This window comes from Schistocerca cancellata, chromosome 9 (assembly GCF_023864275.1).
Source record: "Schistocerca cancellata isolate TAMUIC-IGC-003103 chromosome 9, iqSchCanc2.1, whole genome shotgun sequence".
In the NCBI taxonomy this organism is placed as follows: Eukaryota; Metazoa; Arthropoda; class Insecta; order Orthoptera; family Acrididae; genus Schistocerca; species Schistocerca cancellata.
In genome coordinates this window covers 153,695,536-153,714,566 of record NC_064634.1, presented here as the reverse complement: position 1 = coordinate 153,714,566, position 19,031 = coordinate 153,695,536, and the positions used below count along the sequence as shown (strand labels likewise).

Here is a 19,031-nt window from a genome sequence, read left to right as displayed (position 1 = left end):
AAAAAAGGATTCTGCTGCAAAGTGTTTACAAATTCGTTAGACTGGACTGGTGGCTTCACATGGCAACATCCAGTTTACTCATGTCCATTGTATTCACTAGGCTCACAGTGCACTTAGGAAAACCATACTGTGCCTCTGTCTCTAACACTACCACATTTCCTTACTTCACTAGAGCAAAGACGCACTCACAAAAAGCCTGCTGACAAGGCACAGCTCATGAATAAAGCAGCTGTGCTCAAAGCGAGACAGTTTGGGCATCTAATCTGGAACTGAGTACTATCAATGGCTATTGTAGAACAAATGATGTTATGACAGACATAATTCACTACATCTGACTGTTATTCAGTGCAGTAATGTGATAAATTACTCCATAATGACACTACCCTACAGGTAATGTAATCCTATGAAGCAGTTAAGCAGTCTAGTCTCTAAATGTGTCCCTATATAGGGAACATATAACTGGGCACTGGTGTTTTTAAAATTTGAGCACTATTACCTTCAACTGGTGAATTGGCACAGCAACTAGAACAATAACTTATTTACTAGGATGTCAAGGGTTCGACTGCCTCCACTCTTGTTTTTTATTTGGATAATTACAATTATTTAATAAAACTGAGGATTGACTTTACCATGTGTAATAATTACAGGATTGGTTGGTTGGATTAAAAGAGGAGGAAAGGGACCAAATTACGAGGTCATCAGCTCCTTGTTCCAAATAAAACAATGACAAGTGTGAGAATAAAACAAACGAGACTGACAACTCGAAACGGAATGAAAAGAACGATGAAGGACAACAAACATGTAAATGGACAAAAGGAGACAAGAAAACCACAGAAACAGGATGAAGAGATTAAAACAACAAAGCAGATTATCATGGTTGGGTGACCATGAGAATAAAAAAAAGGAGAAGACTGTCACTCTACAACACATTAAAACCTCCACCCTAGAAGCACTAGGGTAGAGGACACAGAGGGACAAAGGACATGGGTTAAAACTTAGATCAAATCATAAAAACTCACACTCACGAATAAAACGTAAAACTAAATAAGCGACGAGGTGGTGTCAGATAAAATTAGCGGCAACGAGTACGGTAACCCAAGATTTCGTCGCTGGGCAGTCTAAGTGGGACAGTGCACTAGAATATGGGCCACTGTCAACCGTGCTGCACCGACACTCAGGCGGGTCTTCACGGCGCAGGAGGTAACCGTAGGTCGCCCAAGCGCGACCAATGTGGAGCTGGCAGAGGACAACTGATTCTCTGCAAGAAGCCCACATGGAAGTCGTCCACACGTTCATTGTCTCCTTAATAACACGCAGTTTGTTGTGTGTACTATTATGCCATTCCATTTCCCAAAGCACAAAAACCCTACAGCATAAGCCACTATGCAGGTGATGTTCAGAGATTCCCATCTCCAGAAGTGGTTTCAACGTAGCCTGCTTGGCCAGCCTGTCAGCAAGTTCGTTGCCTGTGATGCCGACGTGCCTGAGGTCCACGCAAACACCACCAAATGACGGGACTGGTCCAGGGCAGAGATGGACTCCTGGATGGGTGCCAACAAAAGATGGCGAGTGTAGCGCTGGTCGATAGCTTGTAGGCTGCTCAAGGAGTCAGTACACAGAAGAAACGATTTCCCAGGGCATGAACTGATAAATTGAAGTGCACGAGAGATGGCCACCAGCTCTGCAGTTAATACACTGCAGCCATCGGGCAAGGAATGCTGTTCAAGACAGCCTCTGTGGACGTGGGCGAAGCCAACATGACCATCAGCCACTGAGCCGTCGGTATTTTCACTTCAGAGCCCCAGAACACATCAGGAATCAAGAGGAAGTGACAGCAGAGAGCAGCATGAGTAACTGAGTCCTTAGGGTCATGTGGAAGATCCAGATGAATCTGCGGCCTAGGTGTACACCATGGAGGTGTATGTGGACAGACCTGGATGGGAGGTGACAAAGGGAAGGACTCCAATTCAGACAGAAGGGATCACACGCAAATTGCAATTTTTAGCCTTGATCTGAGCCGCCGATGCAGGAGATTAACTGCCACGGGTAGAAAAAGGAGACGGTAATTCGGATCCTCAGAAGAACTACGAATGTGTGCAACATAACTGGCCAGCAGTTGTGCACGTCTGATCTGCAATGGAGGGACTCTGGCCTCCACCGGGACACTGGTCACCGGATTCATTCTAAAAGCTCCCGTCACTAGGCAGACGCCACAGTGGTGCACTGGGTTGAGTACATGCACTGCTGAGGGCACCGCTGAAGCATAAACCAGACTCCCATAGTCAAGGCGGGATTGAACAAGGGTTTTGTAGAGCTGCAGCAGAGCAGAGCGATCTGCATGCCAGTTGGTGCTGCTCAGGCAGCGGAGGGCATTGAGGTGCTGCCAGCACTTCTGCTTAAGCTGACGAAGGTGAGGAAGCCTAGTCAATCGGGCATCGGAAACCAGTCCTAAGAATCGATATGTCTCCACTACAGTGAGTGGATCATCATTAAGCAACATATGACTTAGCGGCCGAAAACTGGAAGCCGTGGGTGAGAGCCCATGAATGCGTGTTGTGGATGGCTCCCTGTAGGTGCCGCTCGGTAACACCAGCACTGGTGGAGCAGTACGAAATGCAGAAGTCGTCTGCATACAGTGAGGGGAGACGTATGACCCTACAGCTGCTGCTAGACTGTTAATGACCACTAAAAATGGTGATACACTCAATACAGAGCCCTGTGGGACCCCATTCTCCTGGATATGGCGGGAACTATGGGAGGCACCAACTTGGACACGGAAAGTATGGAGCAACAGGAAATTCTGAATAAAAATCTGGAGTGGGCCACAGAGACCCCATCCGCATAATGTGCCAAGGATATGATGTTGCCAGGTGGTGTTATACGCTTTGCGTGGATAAAAAAAAAAAAAAAAAAAAAAAGGAGACAGCAACAAGGTGTTGGCGTCTGGAAAAAGCTGTTCGGATGGCAGACTCAAGGGACACAACATTATCAGTGGTAGCAGTGGTAGAGCGCCCCTGGCAGAAGCCGCCCTGACATGGAGCCAGTAGGCCACATGACTCCAGGACCCAATCCAACCGCCAACACACCATACGTTCCAGCAGCTTACAAACACCGTTGGCGAGGCTGATGCGCTGATAGCTATCCACATCAAGTGGGTTTTTTACCAGGTTTGAGCACCGGAATGATGGTGCTCTCCTGCCATTGCGATGGAAAGAAGATATTGCACCAGATCTGGTTGAAGATGACGAGGAGATGGCGCTTGTAGTCAGACGAGATGTTTAATCATCTGACTGTGGATCTGTTCCGGCCCATGAGATGTGTCAGGTCAATGTGCAAGTGCCCTGAGGAGCTCCCACCTCGTAAATGGGGCATCATAGGATTCACTGTCATATGTAGTGAACAAGAGAACTTTCCTTTCCATCTGCCGTTGAGGGTACGAAAGGCTGGAGGGTATTTCTCCAATGCAGAGGCTCAAGCATAGTGCTCAGCAATCGCTTTTGTATCAGTACATAGCACGCCATTGATGGTAACGCCAGGGACACCTGTTGGTGTCTGGTACCCAAAAAGATGTCTGATCTTTGTCCAGACTTGGGAAGGTGACATATGGCACCCAATGGCTGACACACCTCTCCCAACACTCCTGTTTCCATCATTTTATAAGCTGGCATACATGGGCACGGAGCCACTTCAAGGCTATCAGAGGGTGCCACTTATGTCACAATAGAGCTCGCAGACGATCTGTAATTACCTCAGTGCTTTCTGGCGACCACCAAGCGACTGTCTTTCGCAAGGGGTGCCACATCAATGTTACCATGTGGGGGACAGTGAACAGTGACATCACAGGTGAAAGTTTCCCAGTACGCCTTGTTTAAAGCCCATCTGGGCAGGCGTGTTTGGGCCTGATGCTGCGGCAGTGACAGAAAGATGGGTAAGTGGTCACTATCATACAGGTCATCATGTGCTCTTCAGTGGATAGATGGGAGAAGTCCTAGGCTGCAAATTGATAAATCAATGGCTGAGTAACTACCTCGAGCCACAATAAAATGTGTGGCGACCCCAGTACTTAAGAGGGTGACGTCGAACTGAGACAGTAGAGTTTCAACATTTTTGCCTTGGCCAGTAAGCACAGTGTCAACCCACAAGGGGGTTATGGACATTAAAATCTCCCAAAAGTAGGAAAGGTTTAGGGAGTTCATCAATCAGAGCAGCTAATACATTCAGGGGTACTGCACTATCTGAAGGAAGATATACATTGCAGACAGTTATTTCCTATGTCATCCGTATTCTGACAACCACAGCTTCAAGAGGGGTTTGAAGGGGCACAGTTTCACAACAGACAGTTTAGGACATAAAAGCAAACTCCACCTGACACTAGTATAGTTGCTACGGTTCCTGTGATATCCATTATAGCACGGAGGGCAGGTCTGCATTGCTGGGAACCAGGTTTCCTGGAGGGCAATGCAGAAAGCAGGTGTAAAGCTTAACAGTTTCCGTAGCTCAGCCAGGTGGTGGAAAGAACCGCCACAATTCCACTGGAAGACATCATTATGAGACGGGGAAAGTATGGAACATTCACTGATGCAGTTTACACTGTAGGGTCACCTGCTGCTGACCTTTTGCCTGAGCAGTCTATATCCATTGAATCTGAGGGTCCCACAAGATCCAGGTCCTCAGCGGATGACAGAATCTCCACCCCATCCTCAGACGCAGAGCTCGTAGGTAGCAGTTGTGTGGGTGCCACCGCAAGTTCCTCGTTCTTGGGGGGTCTTCTTTTTCAATTTCTCACACTGTTCCTTGGGTTTCCCTGGCTGGGAGGCCTTCACTGAATCCGTCTCCGGGACTGAAGCCCTACGACCAGTTGCTTTTGGGCTCTTCAGCCACTGGCAGGTGTCATCTTTCCCACTAGTAGAAACCTGGGAAGGGAGTGACTCAAGAGACCCCTTTCTAGTGAGAGGAGCTGAAGAATACTTATGCTTCTCTGGTTCAGAAGTGGGGACTTTTCATTTATTATTTAAGTTAAAAGTATCATCAAAGATAAAAGTGTCATCATCAGTATTAACAAATCCTAACGTCATCTGATAATCTGAGAATTTCTCATTCTAATTCTTTGGAATTTAAGCCAAACAAACCCTTCTTCAACTAACAAAGTATCTGCGCCATCGTTGAATTCATCAAGATGATTGACTTAGATCTCCTCCTGTAGATTACTGTATGGAAATGCTGGCTTTACATCACAGGTAGTTGTTTGCATATTTGTAGGGCAAGAATAAGAATCAGTCCAATTGATTTATAACGTGCTACAGAACTAAAAGTTTCTGAATAGTCTTGCCATTCTTCTTGTTCAAATCCTGTTGCAACTAGTCTGGCTTTTAAAAAGCCAGACTAGTTGCCTGGTGACAAGTTATAAAGGTTTTACATTCTTTAGAAGTTCTACAAGACAGTGTTCAATTTTACTAGCAATTTGTATTTCTCTATAGTTATTGTCTTTCAAGGCATCTCAAAGAAAAACGTCTTATCACCACCTACTATGCCAAAGTTTGCATCATTACTATGTTTCACAGGATCCATGTCTTTGTAAATCTGACAGGCTGCCTAAGGTTTCATTATCACATAGTTTTAGAGGTGAGCTTCTCTTTTGTATTATATAATCAGAAGACATAACGCAATTTTAAGGAACATTATAGAGTGAATCATCAGATATATGTTTCTCCTTTTGTCTAGTGAAAGTCTGAACTAAGCAGCTTCTGCTTTATTTCCTATTCTTTTGTCAAATATGATGTTATCAGAGGTAGACACTTTCCTTGGGTAGGTAGACTCTGTAGGAGGGTGAATCCAAATTGTATTTGACAACAATTCCTTTCTTTGATTTATTTTCAGTCTTTCTTTATTTGTCATCCTCAGTCAGAACATACCAATCATATCCAAAATACCTGAACTATTTTTTGTCCAAACATCAATTCAAGAGGACTTTTTCCTTTGATTTAGAGTAAAGACTATATAATTTACTGCTTGAGCCCACAGTTTCTCACTCAGGTTTCATGCACATATTGCTGACCATCCCAACTAGATAACTGTGCGTGTTTCTCTTTCAATTCTTCCATTTTGTTGAGATGTGTACATTTTAGTCTTGATGTGAAGAATTGCAACTTCATCTAGAAGCTTTTTAGTGAGAATTTTCTCCATTTTGGTCCTGTTGTCTGACTTTTAAACATCTTACTTTCTTCCCAAAATGGTATAGAATCATTTTTATTGCAGTTTCTAATTTAGAAACAGTTTAATCTTCACTTTTGAACAATAAAAAATCTTGCTGCTTCTAATGACAAGATTCATTTCACACAAATCAACTCTAATTACATCCAGAGTATTTTTCAACAAAATTCTAATTTTTTGGATGGTATTTGCCACAAAAACAGCCATCACATACATATTCATTCCCATTATCAATAAAATCAATGGTATTTCCTTTTAAGTACATGTCTGACAAATGTGGCTTTTTGATGTGATAACTTCGCAACACATGTTAATTGAGATTGCTGTCATACATTTATTGGACTTTTTTGTATGAAAAAACATTTTGTGCAGCTGTCGTTGGCTTCCTACAGTTTCCAGATTGTCAGCGGTTTTGAAAACAGATGCTCACATTTGCAATCTGAACACAGCCTTTATTTAAGACTTGATTAAAGAAAATAATTTGAAGTTTATATTTAATGCATATACTGTAAAACACCCTCCAGAACTATGTTGTACCACTGTTTCCCATAAAAAGCCTCTAATTTGACATTTCCCATTCCAAGTTATTCTAATTCAGTAGCATCATAAATCAACACTTTCGTACAAAGATTTAATTTTACTCAATTTATTATCTGTCCCACCTAAATGTCACCTGTTCTGTGGTGCCGCAATTGTTGTACCAAAGATTTTCTTGATCAGATTGCAAATTTATGTCCATTTACATTGGCAACAGATAATCCAACAGTGACCAGTGCTTTACATTTAAAATCTTTCAGTTCTCTACTGTATGGCTTTTCACTTGTCTTTCATACAACTGAAGTTGCATTTGGACATTCCCTGGCAAAATTACACTTTTGTTTGCAGTTGTTACATAAAAAATTTTCTCTACAATATGCTAAACATTTAGCATGTGGTTTATTTCTGCAATGTTTCTTTACAGACATGTTCTTGCTACTTTTGAAAGACTGAATTGTACAGTTTTACTGCTGAACTGCTCTGACATAGTCTATTTTGATCTGAAATTAAAGCATTTTGAAATATGTTTGACTGCTCTAACCATGTAATTTAGTCACTTTCAGATGCAACCTTTCTTATAACATGTCGAGATTTTTGCTGGCTGCTGCTATGTTATCCCATGCAGTACAGAAGCGGTGAAGTTTAGCAGTAACACTCCACGAATTCGCAATACAATTCAACTCTGACAGCATCACCTTCTACTGCTAAATTTTCCACGTACTGTATCTGCAATCAGTTTTGAATACTGTAGCTGACTTACTAGTATCACATTTTAACTGAAGAAATTTCTCTGCAAACCTTTTGTCAAATCTGGTTTCTTGTCATACAGTTTTTCTAATTTTTGAAGCATCTGATTGGTCAACTTGCAATTTTCTATTTCCCTGTGTGTTGTTGCTTACATTCAAATCTATAACAATTTGTGCCTTAAGATCTTTCTCAATCCAGGATTTTACAGTTTGATTAGTATCTCTTCCTCTTTGTTTACTTTCTTGTTGTGTTGTTACTCAATAAAACTTTTCTTACTTAATATCTAAGTTTAGTTTAAATTGCCAAGACACACTGGTAGTTTCATGAAGATCTTCTGATGCAAGGTGCAACTGTTGCTCAACAAAAATCTACTATCTGTGAAAATAAAGCATGTAACTGAATTTTTTGACTGTACTTTGACAATGATCGAAACAATTCCACAACTTTCATTTACTGACACTAACTTGCTGGCAGAAGCTAGTTATGACTCTCTTCTGATATGAACTACATCATGAACTTGTTTGTGTGCTCCTTTATAATAGCTGGCAAATATTTATGTATCCAGTGTTCTACTAGTGTGTACCTGGGCCCATAACCTCTTTATAAAGATTCTAATTTCAATGCTAATTAACTATTTTGTAATGTTTAAAGGAGTATACTTTAACATAACTTTTCACAAACAACATATTTTGATGTAATAAGTGATTGACTAACATCTGTCATCATTCATTAGAGTCTGAAAGGATTCAAACCATTATATATTCCTGGTCCTCCGGTAACTTACACCATTTACATTCTTGCCTTAGGATGCAAAGTTTCAATTTATCTCCCCCCTCCTCCCTTCACTGAAAATTAAGGTATAGTGACCACAAATTTTTTATAAGAGCTACTTCAGAATGGCCCCCAATCAGCATGTTAAAGTGCATAACAATTAATGGGTCATCAGGTGTAGCCTCCCCTTGTCAGAATTCAGTACTATAATCCTGAGAAAAGTGTTAATGCTGTTGCTGCTATGTAAACTGAACAATCAGCTTTGGGTAATTTTCACTCTTCTCCTGGATTGTGATGGTATCATCATCATCATCATCATCATCATCATCTGCAGAAGTCAAAGCCATTGTATGCTGGTGGGCTAGCATCCTATGTGGCTGTCAGTCTTATTGTACTTCCCACCACAAGTGTCTCTCATTGATGTAAAGCCTCAGAACTGTCACATCTATTGTGATAAATGAACTGTGTAACATTGGAATAAAAGGATGTATTCCATATCACACATGTAATAAAAACTGTTGCAACTTAACACAGAATTTAACCCCTCCAACTTTAGAAATAAACCCTAAATAAGAACTGTAATCAACATACCGAAAGATACTTTCTTTAAAGCAAAACTGTTCATGACAAACTGTACTTAAGCAATCAGCAGTTGTCATGCACTTTAAAATATCTTTTCAAAATCTGAACACAGTTTCTCCTCAGGGAAAAATATCTATGCTGATGGAATGACGCGCTCTAATGCAGTGGCAGCCAGTGGTATCTGACAGTGCATGTTGCACTGAAGTTTCAACATAGCATTTTTATATGAGATGCTTACAAGGGAGACAATTCTTTATTGTTGTGCCTGGCTTCCTGGCATTGGTTACAATGTACACTCCCCTAGAATTTCTGCTTCATGAATGTCACAAAATTCAAATTTTTAAATCCGATTTAGTATCCTGCAAGCTACTAAAAAAACTATTAACGAGATTACATAACAAGTTATATTCCTAGTACAACTGAAATACATTTGTCACATAAAAGTCTGGAAATAAGAGACAAATTATACACTATAAGTACTCTTATTCTTGCCTTACTTATTTTGAAAGTTTGCCCTCCCATTTTTCAGTGATGCAAAAATATCTGACAATCGCTGGTTGAATCACGAGAACTTTTCCAGTGGAAAACATCACCAAGGCCGACAATCCTTCCTGGTTCATAGTCGCAGAAGAAAGATTTTATTTGTTTCATAGCTGAAAAGCACCTTTCTGCTTCTACCCACGGTCATGGGAATTGTGAGAATTAGCTTCAACCATTTAGAGCACTAAATGAACGTCTTCCCTGTATTCTTCATCATTATAAACTCCACTAGACCAACAGCAGCATAAAAAAATAGTAGTCATCAATCCAAAGATTGTTTTGAACACCACAGTGCTTTACTAGGCATGGTCCTCTTGGAGGTGGTATGCTGTTGCCTACCTTTGACCTTTGAATGACCAGTTATTGGGGGAACTACAGTTTAATGTGGATTCCGAACAACTGTGCAATTTGGAATTTTTCACAGCAAACAAACATTGCCAGAAATGAAAGAAGTGACAAGTGACAGATAAATATCCTAGGATTGGCCAGGAATCAAAACCCACACATTTGGATTCTTAGCCTTGCACTTTACCACGGAACCAAAAAGCTACAACAGAACCACACAATAATTTAAATTCTTACGTTAGGTAGATATAAGCAGTTTCGGCTTATCCAAAAATGTATACATTGAATACTCTTCCTTTAAGATAACTTCAGGATACTTAGAACAGTACAAGTGTAACTTTTCTGGAATAGACAATGAAGAAGCTTTCAACATGACCCGAGAAATTAAATCAGTCTTTCATCTCCAACATTATGGCACTGCACACCTCATTTGCTTCTCTTTTCCATTCAGTCTTGTCCTAGTTCCTTTTCTTCACTGAGCAACCAATAGATTCAGTCAGTTTCTTCTCGGATCATGATAATAGTTTCTTTAATTGTTGAAATAGCCTTATGGGCAGAGCACGAATTAGTGTCTATGCTGTAGCTGATTGAAGAAATGGTTCAAATAGCTCTGAGTACTATGGGACTCAACTTCTCAGGTAATTAGTCCCCTAGAACTTAGAACTACTTAAACCTAACTAACCTAAGGACATCACACACATCCATGCCCGAGGCAGGATTCGAACCTGCGACCGTAGCGGTCACGCGGTTCCAGACTGTAGCGCATAGAACCGCTCGGCCACCCTGACTGGCAGCTGACTGAAGAGAACTGCAACTAATGGTATAATTTTCTGATGAATTCTAACTAATAATTAAAGATACAACTAGAAAGAATTTAGTTTATGACCAAGAGTATGGCAAATTATATTTTCACTTATTATTTTAGTCACCTTTCTGTAAGCAATTCTTACACGCAATGATTTCTTTCTTGCAGTCATGAACTGTGTTTATGGATCGAGATTGAAAATTCCATCTTTGAGCATACCATTGCAGCAAATGCTTTCTCATCACCTGATTAGGGATCACAGTCCGCTGTGGGGTGCTTAAGAAGAATGCACATATTCCCTAAAAACTTGAAAAAAATATTTTCACATCACAGTTGACCAATGCTGCCTTCATCACTTGATAGGCATATCAGTGTACATACTCTGTATTTCGGCAAATTTTTTTCACAATAGCTTGTTCTTCATCAAAGGAGCCAGTCATAATGGAGGCCCCATTTTAAGTCTATGCAATTAATTTTTGGTGAGTCTCATTCACTTTTTTGTGTCTAACTCTTCTAGCAAACTCTCCGCTAACATCTGTGTGTCGTGTCTGGAACTGTACCACCTTTCTATTGGTTTACCTCTACATATGCTATGCTACACAACAGCTGTCTAAAATACACTTGCTGTGTCACTAGTTTCATCTGCTATAACACCTAAAAAATCTTATTTACTTCGTGATGTTTAGCATATCTCTCACATAATTCTCAGAAGTTCATTTCGAACTGTTTTGGATGTTCTTTTGAAAACAGCTGCCTTATACAAATAATCTTTTAGTGCTTGATCCATTTGAGTGCTAAAATTAATCCATCCCCTGAGAACACCAGGGTTTAATGATGATTCACTTTCATCATGCCCCTTAAGGCCAATTCAAAGGACTGACAAAGTAATATAATTTACCAAAATAGTTAACACAGACCTATTATGCCCAACTTCTTTACTACACTCCATTATTTTCCTTCTTTATGCTCTATTTAATTGTTCAGCTATGTTGACAGTTCCAGAAAGTGCAAATATCAAACAATTTTGTGTGTGTGACCATGCTTCTTCACCTCGGTATTAAGATTACTTGCCCAATTCTTGAGTATTGTTCATCTATCTGGGATCCCTATCAGGTAGGACTGATAGATGAGAGAGAAGATCCAACGAAGGGCGGCTTGTTTTGTCACGGGATCATTTAGCTGGCAAGAGCGTTACGGAAATACTACAAACTTCACTGGCAGACATTACAAGAGAGGCATTGTGCACCATGGAGATGATTTACTATTGAAATTTTGGAACAGCACTTTTCAGGACGAGCCAGATGACATATTACCTCCCCCCCCCCCCTCCCCCACACACATATCTATCTAGTGTATTGACCACGAGGAGAAAATTCAAGAAATTAGAGCCAATACAGATGCTTACCGACAATCATTCCTCCCACACACTATTAGTGAATGGAACAGGGTTGGAGGGATCAGATAGTGGTCCTGAAAGTACTCTCCGCCACACATCAATAGGTGGCTTGCAGAGTAGATGTAGATGCACATAATTTATGTCTGCAGCTCCCAGTTTCATCCACGAGGGTTCCCCATCAAATAATAGGTATACAAAGCAGAATAATGCATGTTTAACTTCACAGCCTTTATAAATATCCATTTTAAATGCCCTCTTAAACCATCGATTTCCAGTTTTAATATTGATGGTAGGAAATGAAAACCTCGTAACTCCGTTTTCTACATTTTACAGGATATGCAAAAACAGTTTCTTAAAAATAATATAAAGTGATACAGATAAAGTTGCTACATATGTAACTACACAGAAGAAGCCTAGTTATTGATAGATTAGACAAAAGAGGTTTTCACACACAGATTGAATCACGAAGTTTTCATTGCCTACCATCGATACTCTGCTTCATATTTGAAATTGGTACCAACAATCTTAATCTCTTTACACCAAAATTTAAAGAAGTGAGAAACATGTGTACCTTGTAAATTATTTGCATTATTTATGTGCACTCACATTCCACAAACCAGAAACTATGTGACAAGCTAGTTCTCACTGTACAGGACATACCTGATACAGAACACACAGAAAATCAAGAGCCAAAACACTCCATCACCTTGAAACATATATAGACATGGTTCTTAGAAATAACATTAACACACTTGATAAATACATACATTAAAGCCGCAGTAACACCAATAATCACAATATACTAGCCACTTTCCCATTTGCCACAATGTTACCATTAAATATGACTGATGTGTTCATGACTGAAATAAATAAATAAAAATGCAGTTACGCTGATGAGAAAATATTTCCTCCATATTTTTACCCTCAAAACTAATTTGTGAATGAAACAAAATTATTATGATTGCAGCTGAAATGTCAATATTGATGATATTGTGGGTGGCAGAATGGCGTATCCTTGTGGCTTGGATAAAAAATTCAAATTGGTGGAGAGGAAAAAGCTTAGAGAATCATCCTCTCCCTGGAGAGGAGCCGTTTCTAGTCAGGGAGTTTGCACATTTACTATAACACACTGTAATGACAGGGGGGGAGCACGACACCTACTGCTATTGACAGACATTGAATCTTTGATGGTTTATGAATGATGGGCCAACTTCCTCCAGGGAGTTGCCTTAGGTGTACAAACCCCACTTCTGTTTGAAGCCTGCGAGCATTTTTTGTACTCTTATGAGGCAAACGGATGTTGTATGACCAAAGATAGTCGACTGTATGGTATCTCATTGTGTGTATCGTAGACTCCCTAAACCAAAAGATATGAGAAAACGGAGGCATATGAAGTTTAAAATTACTGGGAATTGTGCAACACTGCAATTATACCACACATTGCCAATATTACATCTACATACTTTTTATTGACAAAACCACATGAACAAACCTGTTTCCTCTCTTCCTGACAGACTCATCTCTATCGTATACTCTGGCAAGCCATGGAAAAAGAACGACGCCACGGTAGCCAAATACTCTGTGAAGAAACAGTTGTCCTGTGTCATATTTTCCATCAGACTTTGGTTCTTCTAAGCGGCCAACCTCAGCTAGCCTGCAAAATTAATTAAATGATTATTACACCTCAACTCTCTGGTTTAAGATAAATAGGCATGTCACTACAACAAAAAAACCAACCAAGGTAGCAAATTTAACTGTTTTTATTTACTCAACCACTAGTTCAAGCCGGCACCCATTTTACAAACATTATAATAGATAGTTGAAAAAGTCTGTCCAAAACTGTACAAACTCTGTCAAAAATATTTACATATTATGAATTGCAAATGAACAGTTACAGTGCATACATACATACACACATACATACATTTGCATTTTTGCATCATTTTGACTACCTGCTACGATGATTTGAAAATGGATCCCAGTATGAAACTGGTCACTGAGTAAATAAAGTGAGGTTTGCAACGTGTGTGTGTGTGTGTGTGTGTGTGTGTGTGTGTGTGTGTGTGTTCCTATAACTTCATAATTTTTATACTTCTTACAGAATAATTTCTAAACTCTATGTACACATGATGTGTCCAAGTGTCCAATACCACTGTACAGAGTAGGTCCATGGAGAAATAAAAATATTACTATTCCTACCTGAATGGCCCCACTGTTGTTTATCATAGAAAGTTACAGTATTTATAACACCACTGGCCTGTTAACAGTTAACATTTCTCGTATCCTGTAGCTTACTGGATGCTACTATGACACTTTAATTTAGATAACACAATAATTTACAAACATACTGGTTAACTGAGTATGTTTCCAAATTTCTTTTCAGCTTATAGAATTGCCAATGTCTTTAGGTCTGCAGGAAGTCACTGAATATTTTTACAACAGATTACTGGACCTCATCTGAAACCTGGCAAGACACCTGAATTCTGTGTGTTTTGTAGTGGTTGGGAAAAGAAGGAAAATTCAACTGGAACATTTTTCCCCCATCACACACACCAACAAATAAATGCAATGGGTACATAAGAACTGTAAATATTTTAAAAATGCTTCAGCAAGATACACAGTTATTTACTTTGCAAAATATTCTCACTGTTCCCTTTCACTACATGAATACTTTTCAGTTAAGGAGACATCCCATAGATTTTTGGGACTCATACCAAATATGACTAATATGGAATAATGAACACACAAATGAAGGACAGCAAAAATTGCCTCAGGTTTATCTGCCCACAACAGAGCCTCAATGAAATGCTCAACAACCAAAACTGGCAGATGCTTGAAGACAGATGTCAACTATCCTGCAAAAAAACTATGGGCTAAGTTGGCTGATTGATTTGTATATTTATTCATCCGTAGAATGATACAAATTGTTTGGATGTCATCAACTGCTGTTTCTTATCACATAAATGTACATAGATTCTTATAGTTTTTGCAGTTATTATAATTAGCCTTACAACATTTACAATTGTGCCATACAGTGTTAGCTAATACATGAAGTATTCATGAACATTAAGTAGCTAGCCTATCTATAATTATATTAAATATTCATTTACAGTGCAACACCTTTTACTTAACAGATATGTTTTTAGCTTTCGGATAAAGATATGAAGTGCATTTACACCTGCCTACGGCAGCCTTTATACAGTTTTAGGCCACTGTCTACCACACTACTCGGAATTTTTTATTTTTTTCTCATTTTTGTATAAGTCTTAACAATATCTAGTTCCATGGTCATGTAGTGAACTGTATGTTGTATACATATGTAAATTTGTTAAAACTTCAGGATCAATATCACAAGAAGAATCTAGAAACACACTACAGCCGTCTTCTTATAACACCCACAGCGACCGCAAAAACCAGATCAGATTAATCGCAATGTGCATTTAAGCAGCCACTTATTCCATGCTCTATGAATGAAGCAGGAAGAAGCCCTAATACAAGGTATCATGGGAAGCACTATCTGCCATGCACTTTCTAGTTGTTTGCAGAGTATCATTGTATGCATAGAGTAATATTTAAGACAACACAGAATGAAAGTACGCCTATACTAATAACACACGTCTCGAAGACAAAATAAGAGAGAGGTAAACCTCAATGAAAAACATGGCAAACTGATCTTATTGATTGGTTTATCTATGCGTTTCTGCTTCTTATGCCTCAAAATCTCAAGGAACTTCAACATACTGTGTTTCACTTCGTGTATGACCATTTAAATATGTTTGTGGTTCCAGATCGTTAGTTTTATTTGATTCAACCTGTATCTATGAGTGATTCCGGTCTAGGCAGCAGAATTACTGCCAGAATGCAGTAATGTGGTCAGAAACATTAATATTAAAATTTAACAAAATGAGCCTTCAAAATAAGCCCCACATCATGTGGAGTTCTTGTGTTATTAATTACATAGCTGTCACCATAATCGAAATAGGAAAGTATGAATACTCTTTGAGCTCTAGAAGAAGCAAAAGTGATTTGTGTATGGCTACGTATTGGAATCTGAAATTCTCTGGGAACCGGGGGCCATTTCGTACTCTATGAGCAATAAAAATTCACCGCGTTTTACATGTATTGTTTTTCAGACCAAAGAAATTTCTGTGCCGTATAAACGCGAAAAAATAAGGGTTGGCATAGGTTATAAGTGTCCTCCAGTTAATCACTCACATGAAATGTATTTTATTACATAAAAGAGTATGTTTTCTTCAGTCAGACCAACACACATTACTTAGATTAATTAAAAATGCAATGCAAAGTACAGCGACATTCACTATTACCGGTATCTCATGGTAAAAGGTCTTACCATCCAAATTTATATATCAAACGAAGTTATTTTACTGCCGATTTACGTAAAAGCTTTTAACCAAAATAATAATATCAACAGAAAACTTAGAAGCCGATAATCTTTTGAGGTTATTTTAAACCGCCTTTACGTCGCTCGCATTTTTGTAGTCAGAAAGCAACAGCAACACTAATGCGCAACTGTGGCAAAGTCGAATCTCTATAATTACCAGCAAAAATATAAATTAAACAATTGCGTTCACGTACCTTGTGTAGTTCACGCAATGTAAAGTTACAACACGTACAGGAACTTCTAAAACCTTTCGCCGCAAATACCTTGACAGCCCTACCATTACTTCCATTATGCTCTTTAGTGTTTGCGCTGCCAACTACACGTACTAAATCACATTTTTGCAGTTAATTTACTTGGAAAAGTCATATTTTTACTGGAATTTTGATGAAGGTTGATCAAAACATTGCATTAAAAATTTACTCTTTGGGCTTCATGCCAATTTTGTCAGCTTTCCGAAATTGCCCTCACACGTCATTAATTTACCTGTTACATGTACAGTGTTGGTTAAAAATTGCAGAACTTTTCTGTAGTAAATTGCTGCTAATTTCAGTTACTCATTAACGATATTTTCACTCAATAAGCGTACCATTTATTTTGGTGTAATACAGCACCCTTTCACATAGATTCTAGAGTTTCCGTGCACTCTTATAAATTAATTACGAAATAATAAAGACATTTCTAATTTCTCCGTACTGAAGGATTCAGTATCTCATGATTAAATCATTGTAGTGGTAATATTTAAGGGTTCTCAACATTAGCATGAGAAATAGATTTTTAAATCCCGAATTTTGGTGGGCTGCCACATCGTGAATCAGAATGTGGTAAAACTGCAGAAGGTTTCGGGTAGGGTTAACCGTAATGGTTCAAGACAATGCGCATGCTGCAGAAACTCTGCGTGAAACAAATACTCCAGAAATAAATTTCCAGCAGTCAAAATTGTACACAAGTATCGTATGTTATTGAAATGTTTGTGGGGGTGCAAGGAAGCACAAAGTTGTTCATGTAATGTCCAAATTGGCTATGAATTAACAGATGGGTTGAGAGAAGCCAGATGAAGAGAATGATTTATTGCAGGAATACCAACAGTAGTACAAAAAAGATTAATGTATATTAAATACGGTGTGGTTCATTATATTTCCATGCCATTGTACCTTGTCTGTACAGTACGTTTAATTGCCAGATTTTGGTCTAAATCGTGTTGACAATACGCTATCATGCACAGGTATTTCTGTTTGTTATTTTTATTTGTCTCACAATAGCCGTTGACATGACTGATTACAGCATTTTGCTGCAAGTGATTTATTCCCATGGAATAAGAGTACTGCTCATGGCTGGTTTAAAATTTATCTCAAAGACCGAGAACAATATGATCAAACAAATGAGATCAAGCCTTCAGGAAGTGCCAGTACTAAACATTCTTCCATAAATATCATTTAAAAAATATGAATGTCTCAAACCTCAGTCTTGATTTCCATATTGTTCTTATTTCACACAAATGAAATTGTTTTAAGCCTATTCAACAACAAAACATTTCTTTTCGCTGATGACGCCACAATTCTAATATATGACACACAAAAAACAGTCTTGACAACGGTGGGTTAAAATCAAATAGACAGTTCGTTAACACAAATAAAACAGTCGGATAGACTTCTTGCATTCGCTGAATAAAACTCCACTGGTCACCACTGTATCACTGAGTAATGCTAATGGCGATGCTGAATCTGTTGATGAAACCATGTTCCTGGGGTTTTCAGCACTCACGCAGTTGCGTGGAAATGTCATATTGACATAATAAACGCTAAACAGGATAAAGCACATGAACACACGCGTTCAATATTTGTACAAGAGGAATCAAGCATGCAACTTCTAAAACTCTCAGTTGACTGCGAGACACAAGAAATAATATACACATCTCAGCAAAAGTATCCAGACAGCTATTAATTTTGAAGAGATATATAATTGACTGAATATATATGGAGTATATAGAGGGTCTGTACAAGGGCGATGTTCTTGAGGATAATATTAGAGAAATGGAAGAAAATGTAGATGAAGATAAAATAGGAGATATGATAGTGAAGAATTTGACAGAGCACTGTAAGACCCAAGTCGAAACTAGGCCTTAGGAGTATACAACATTCCATTAGAACTACTGACAGCCTTGAAACTTCCTGGCAGATTAAAACTGTGTGCCCGACCGAGACTCGAACTCGGGACCTTTGCCTTTCGCGGGCAAGTGCTCTACCAACTGAGCTACCGAAGCACGACTCACGCCCGCTACTCACAGCCTTACTTCTGCCAGTATCTCGTCTCCTACCTTCCAAACTTTACTGACAGCCTTGGTAGAGCCAGGCCTAACAAAACTCTACCATCTTGCGAGCAAAATGCATGAGACAGGCGAAATACCCTCAGACTTCAAGAAGAATATAATAATTCCAATCCCAAAGAAAGCAGGTGTTGACAGATGTGAAAATTACCGAACTATCAGTTTAAGAAGCCACGGCTGCAAAATACTAACACGAATTCTTAACAGACGAATGGAAAAACTGGTAGAAGCCAACCTCGGGGAAGATCAGTTTGAATTCCGTAGAAATGTTGGAACACGTGAGGCAATACTGACGCTACGAATTATCTTAGAAAATAGATTATAAAAAGGCAAACCCACGTTTCTAGCGTTTGTAGGCTTAGAGAAAGCGTTT

General features: G+C 39.2%; 1 protein-coding gene across 1 annotated transcript in view; it reads right to left on the bottom strand.

Moving 5' to 3' along the window:
* The window catches only part of LOC126100652 (polymerase delta-interacting protein 2), a 73,642-nt gene extending 56,854 nt beyond the window's left edge, over positions 1-16,788 (bottom strand). The window contains exons 1-2 of the mRNA XM_049911278.1: positions 16,530-16,788; positions 13,426-13,587 (exon numbers count right to left, since the gene is read on the bottom strand). Of these exons, the coding sequence (XP_049767235.1) occupies positions 13,426-13,587; positions 16,530-16,624 (257 nt within the window). The 5' untranslated portion in view covers positions 16,625-16,788. The remainder of the gene's footprint in view (positions 1-13,425; positions 13,588-16,529) is intronic.
* Between the last annotated feature and the right edge of the window lie 2,243 nt (positions 16,789-19,031).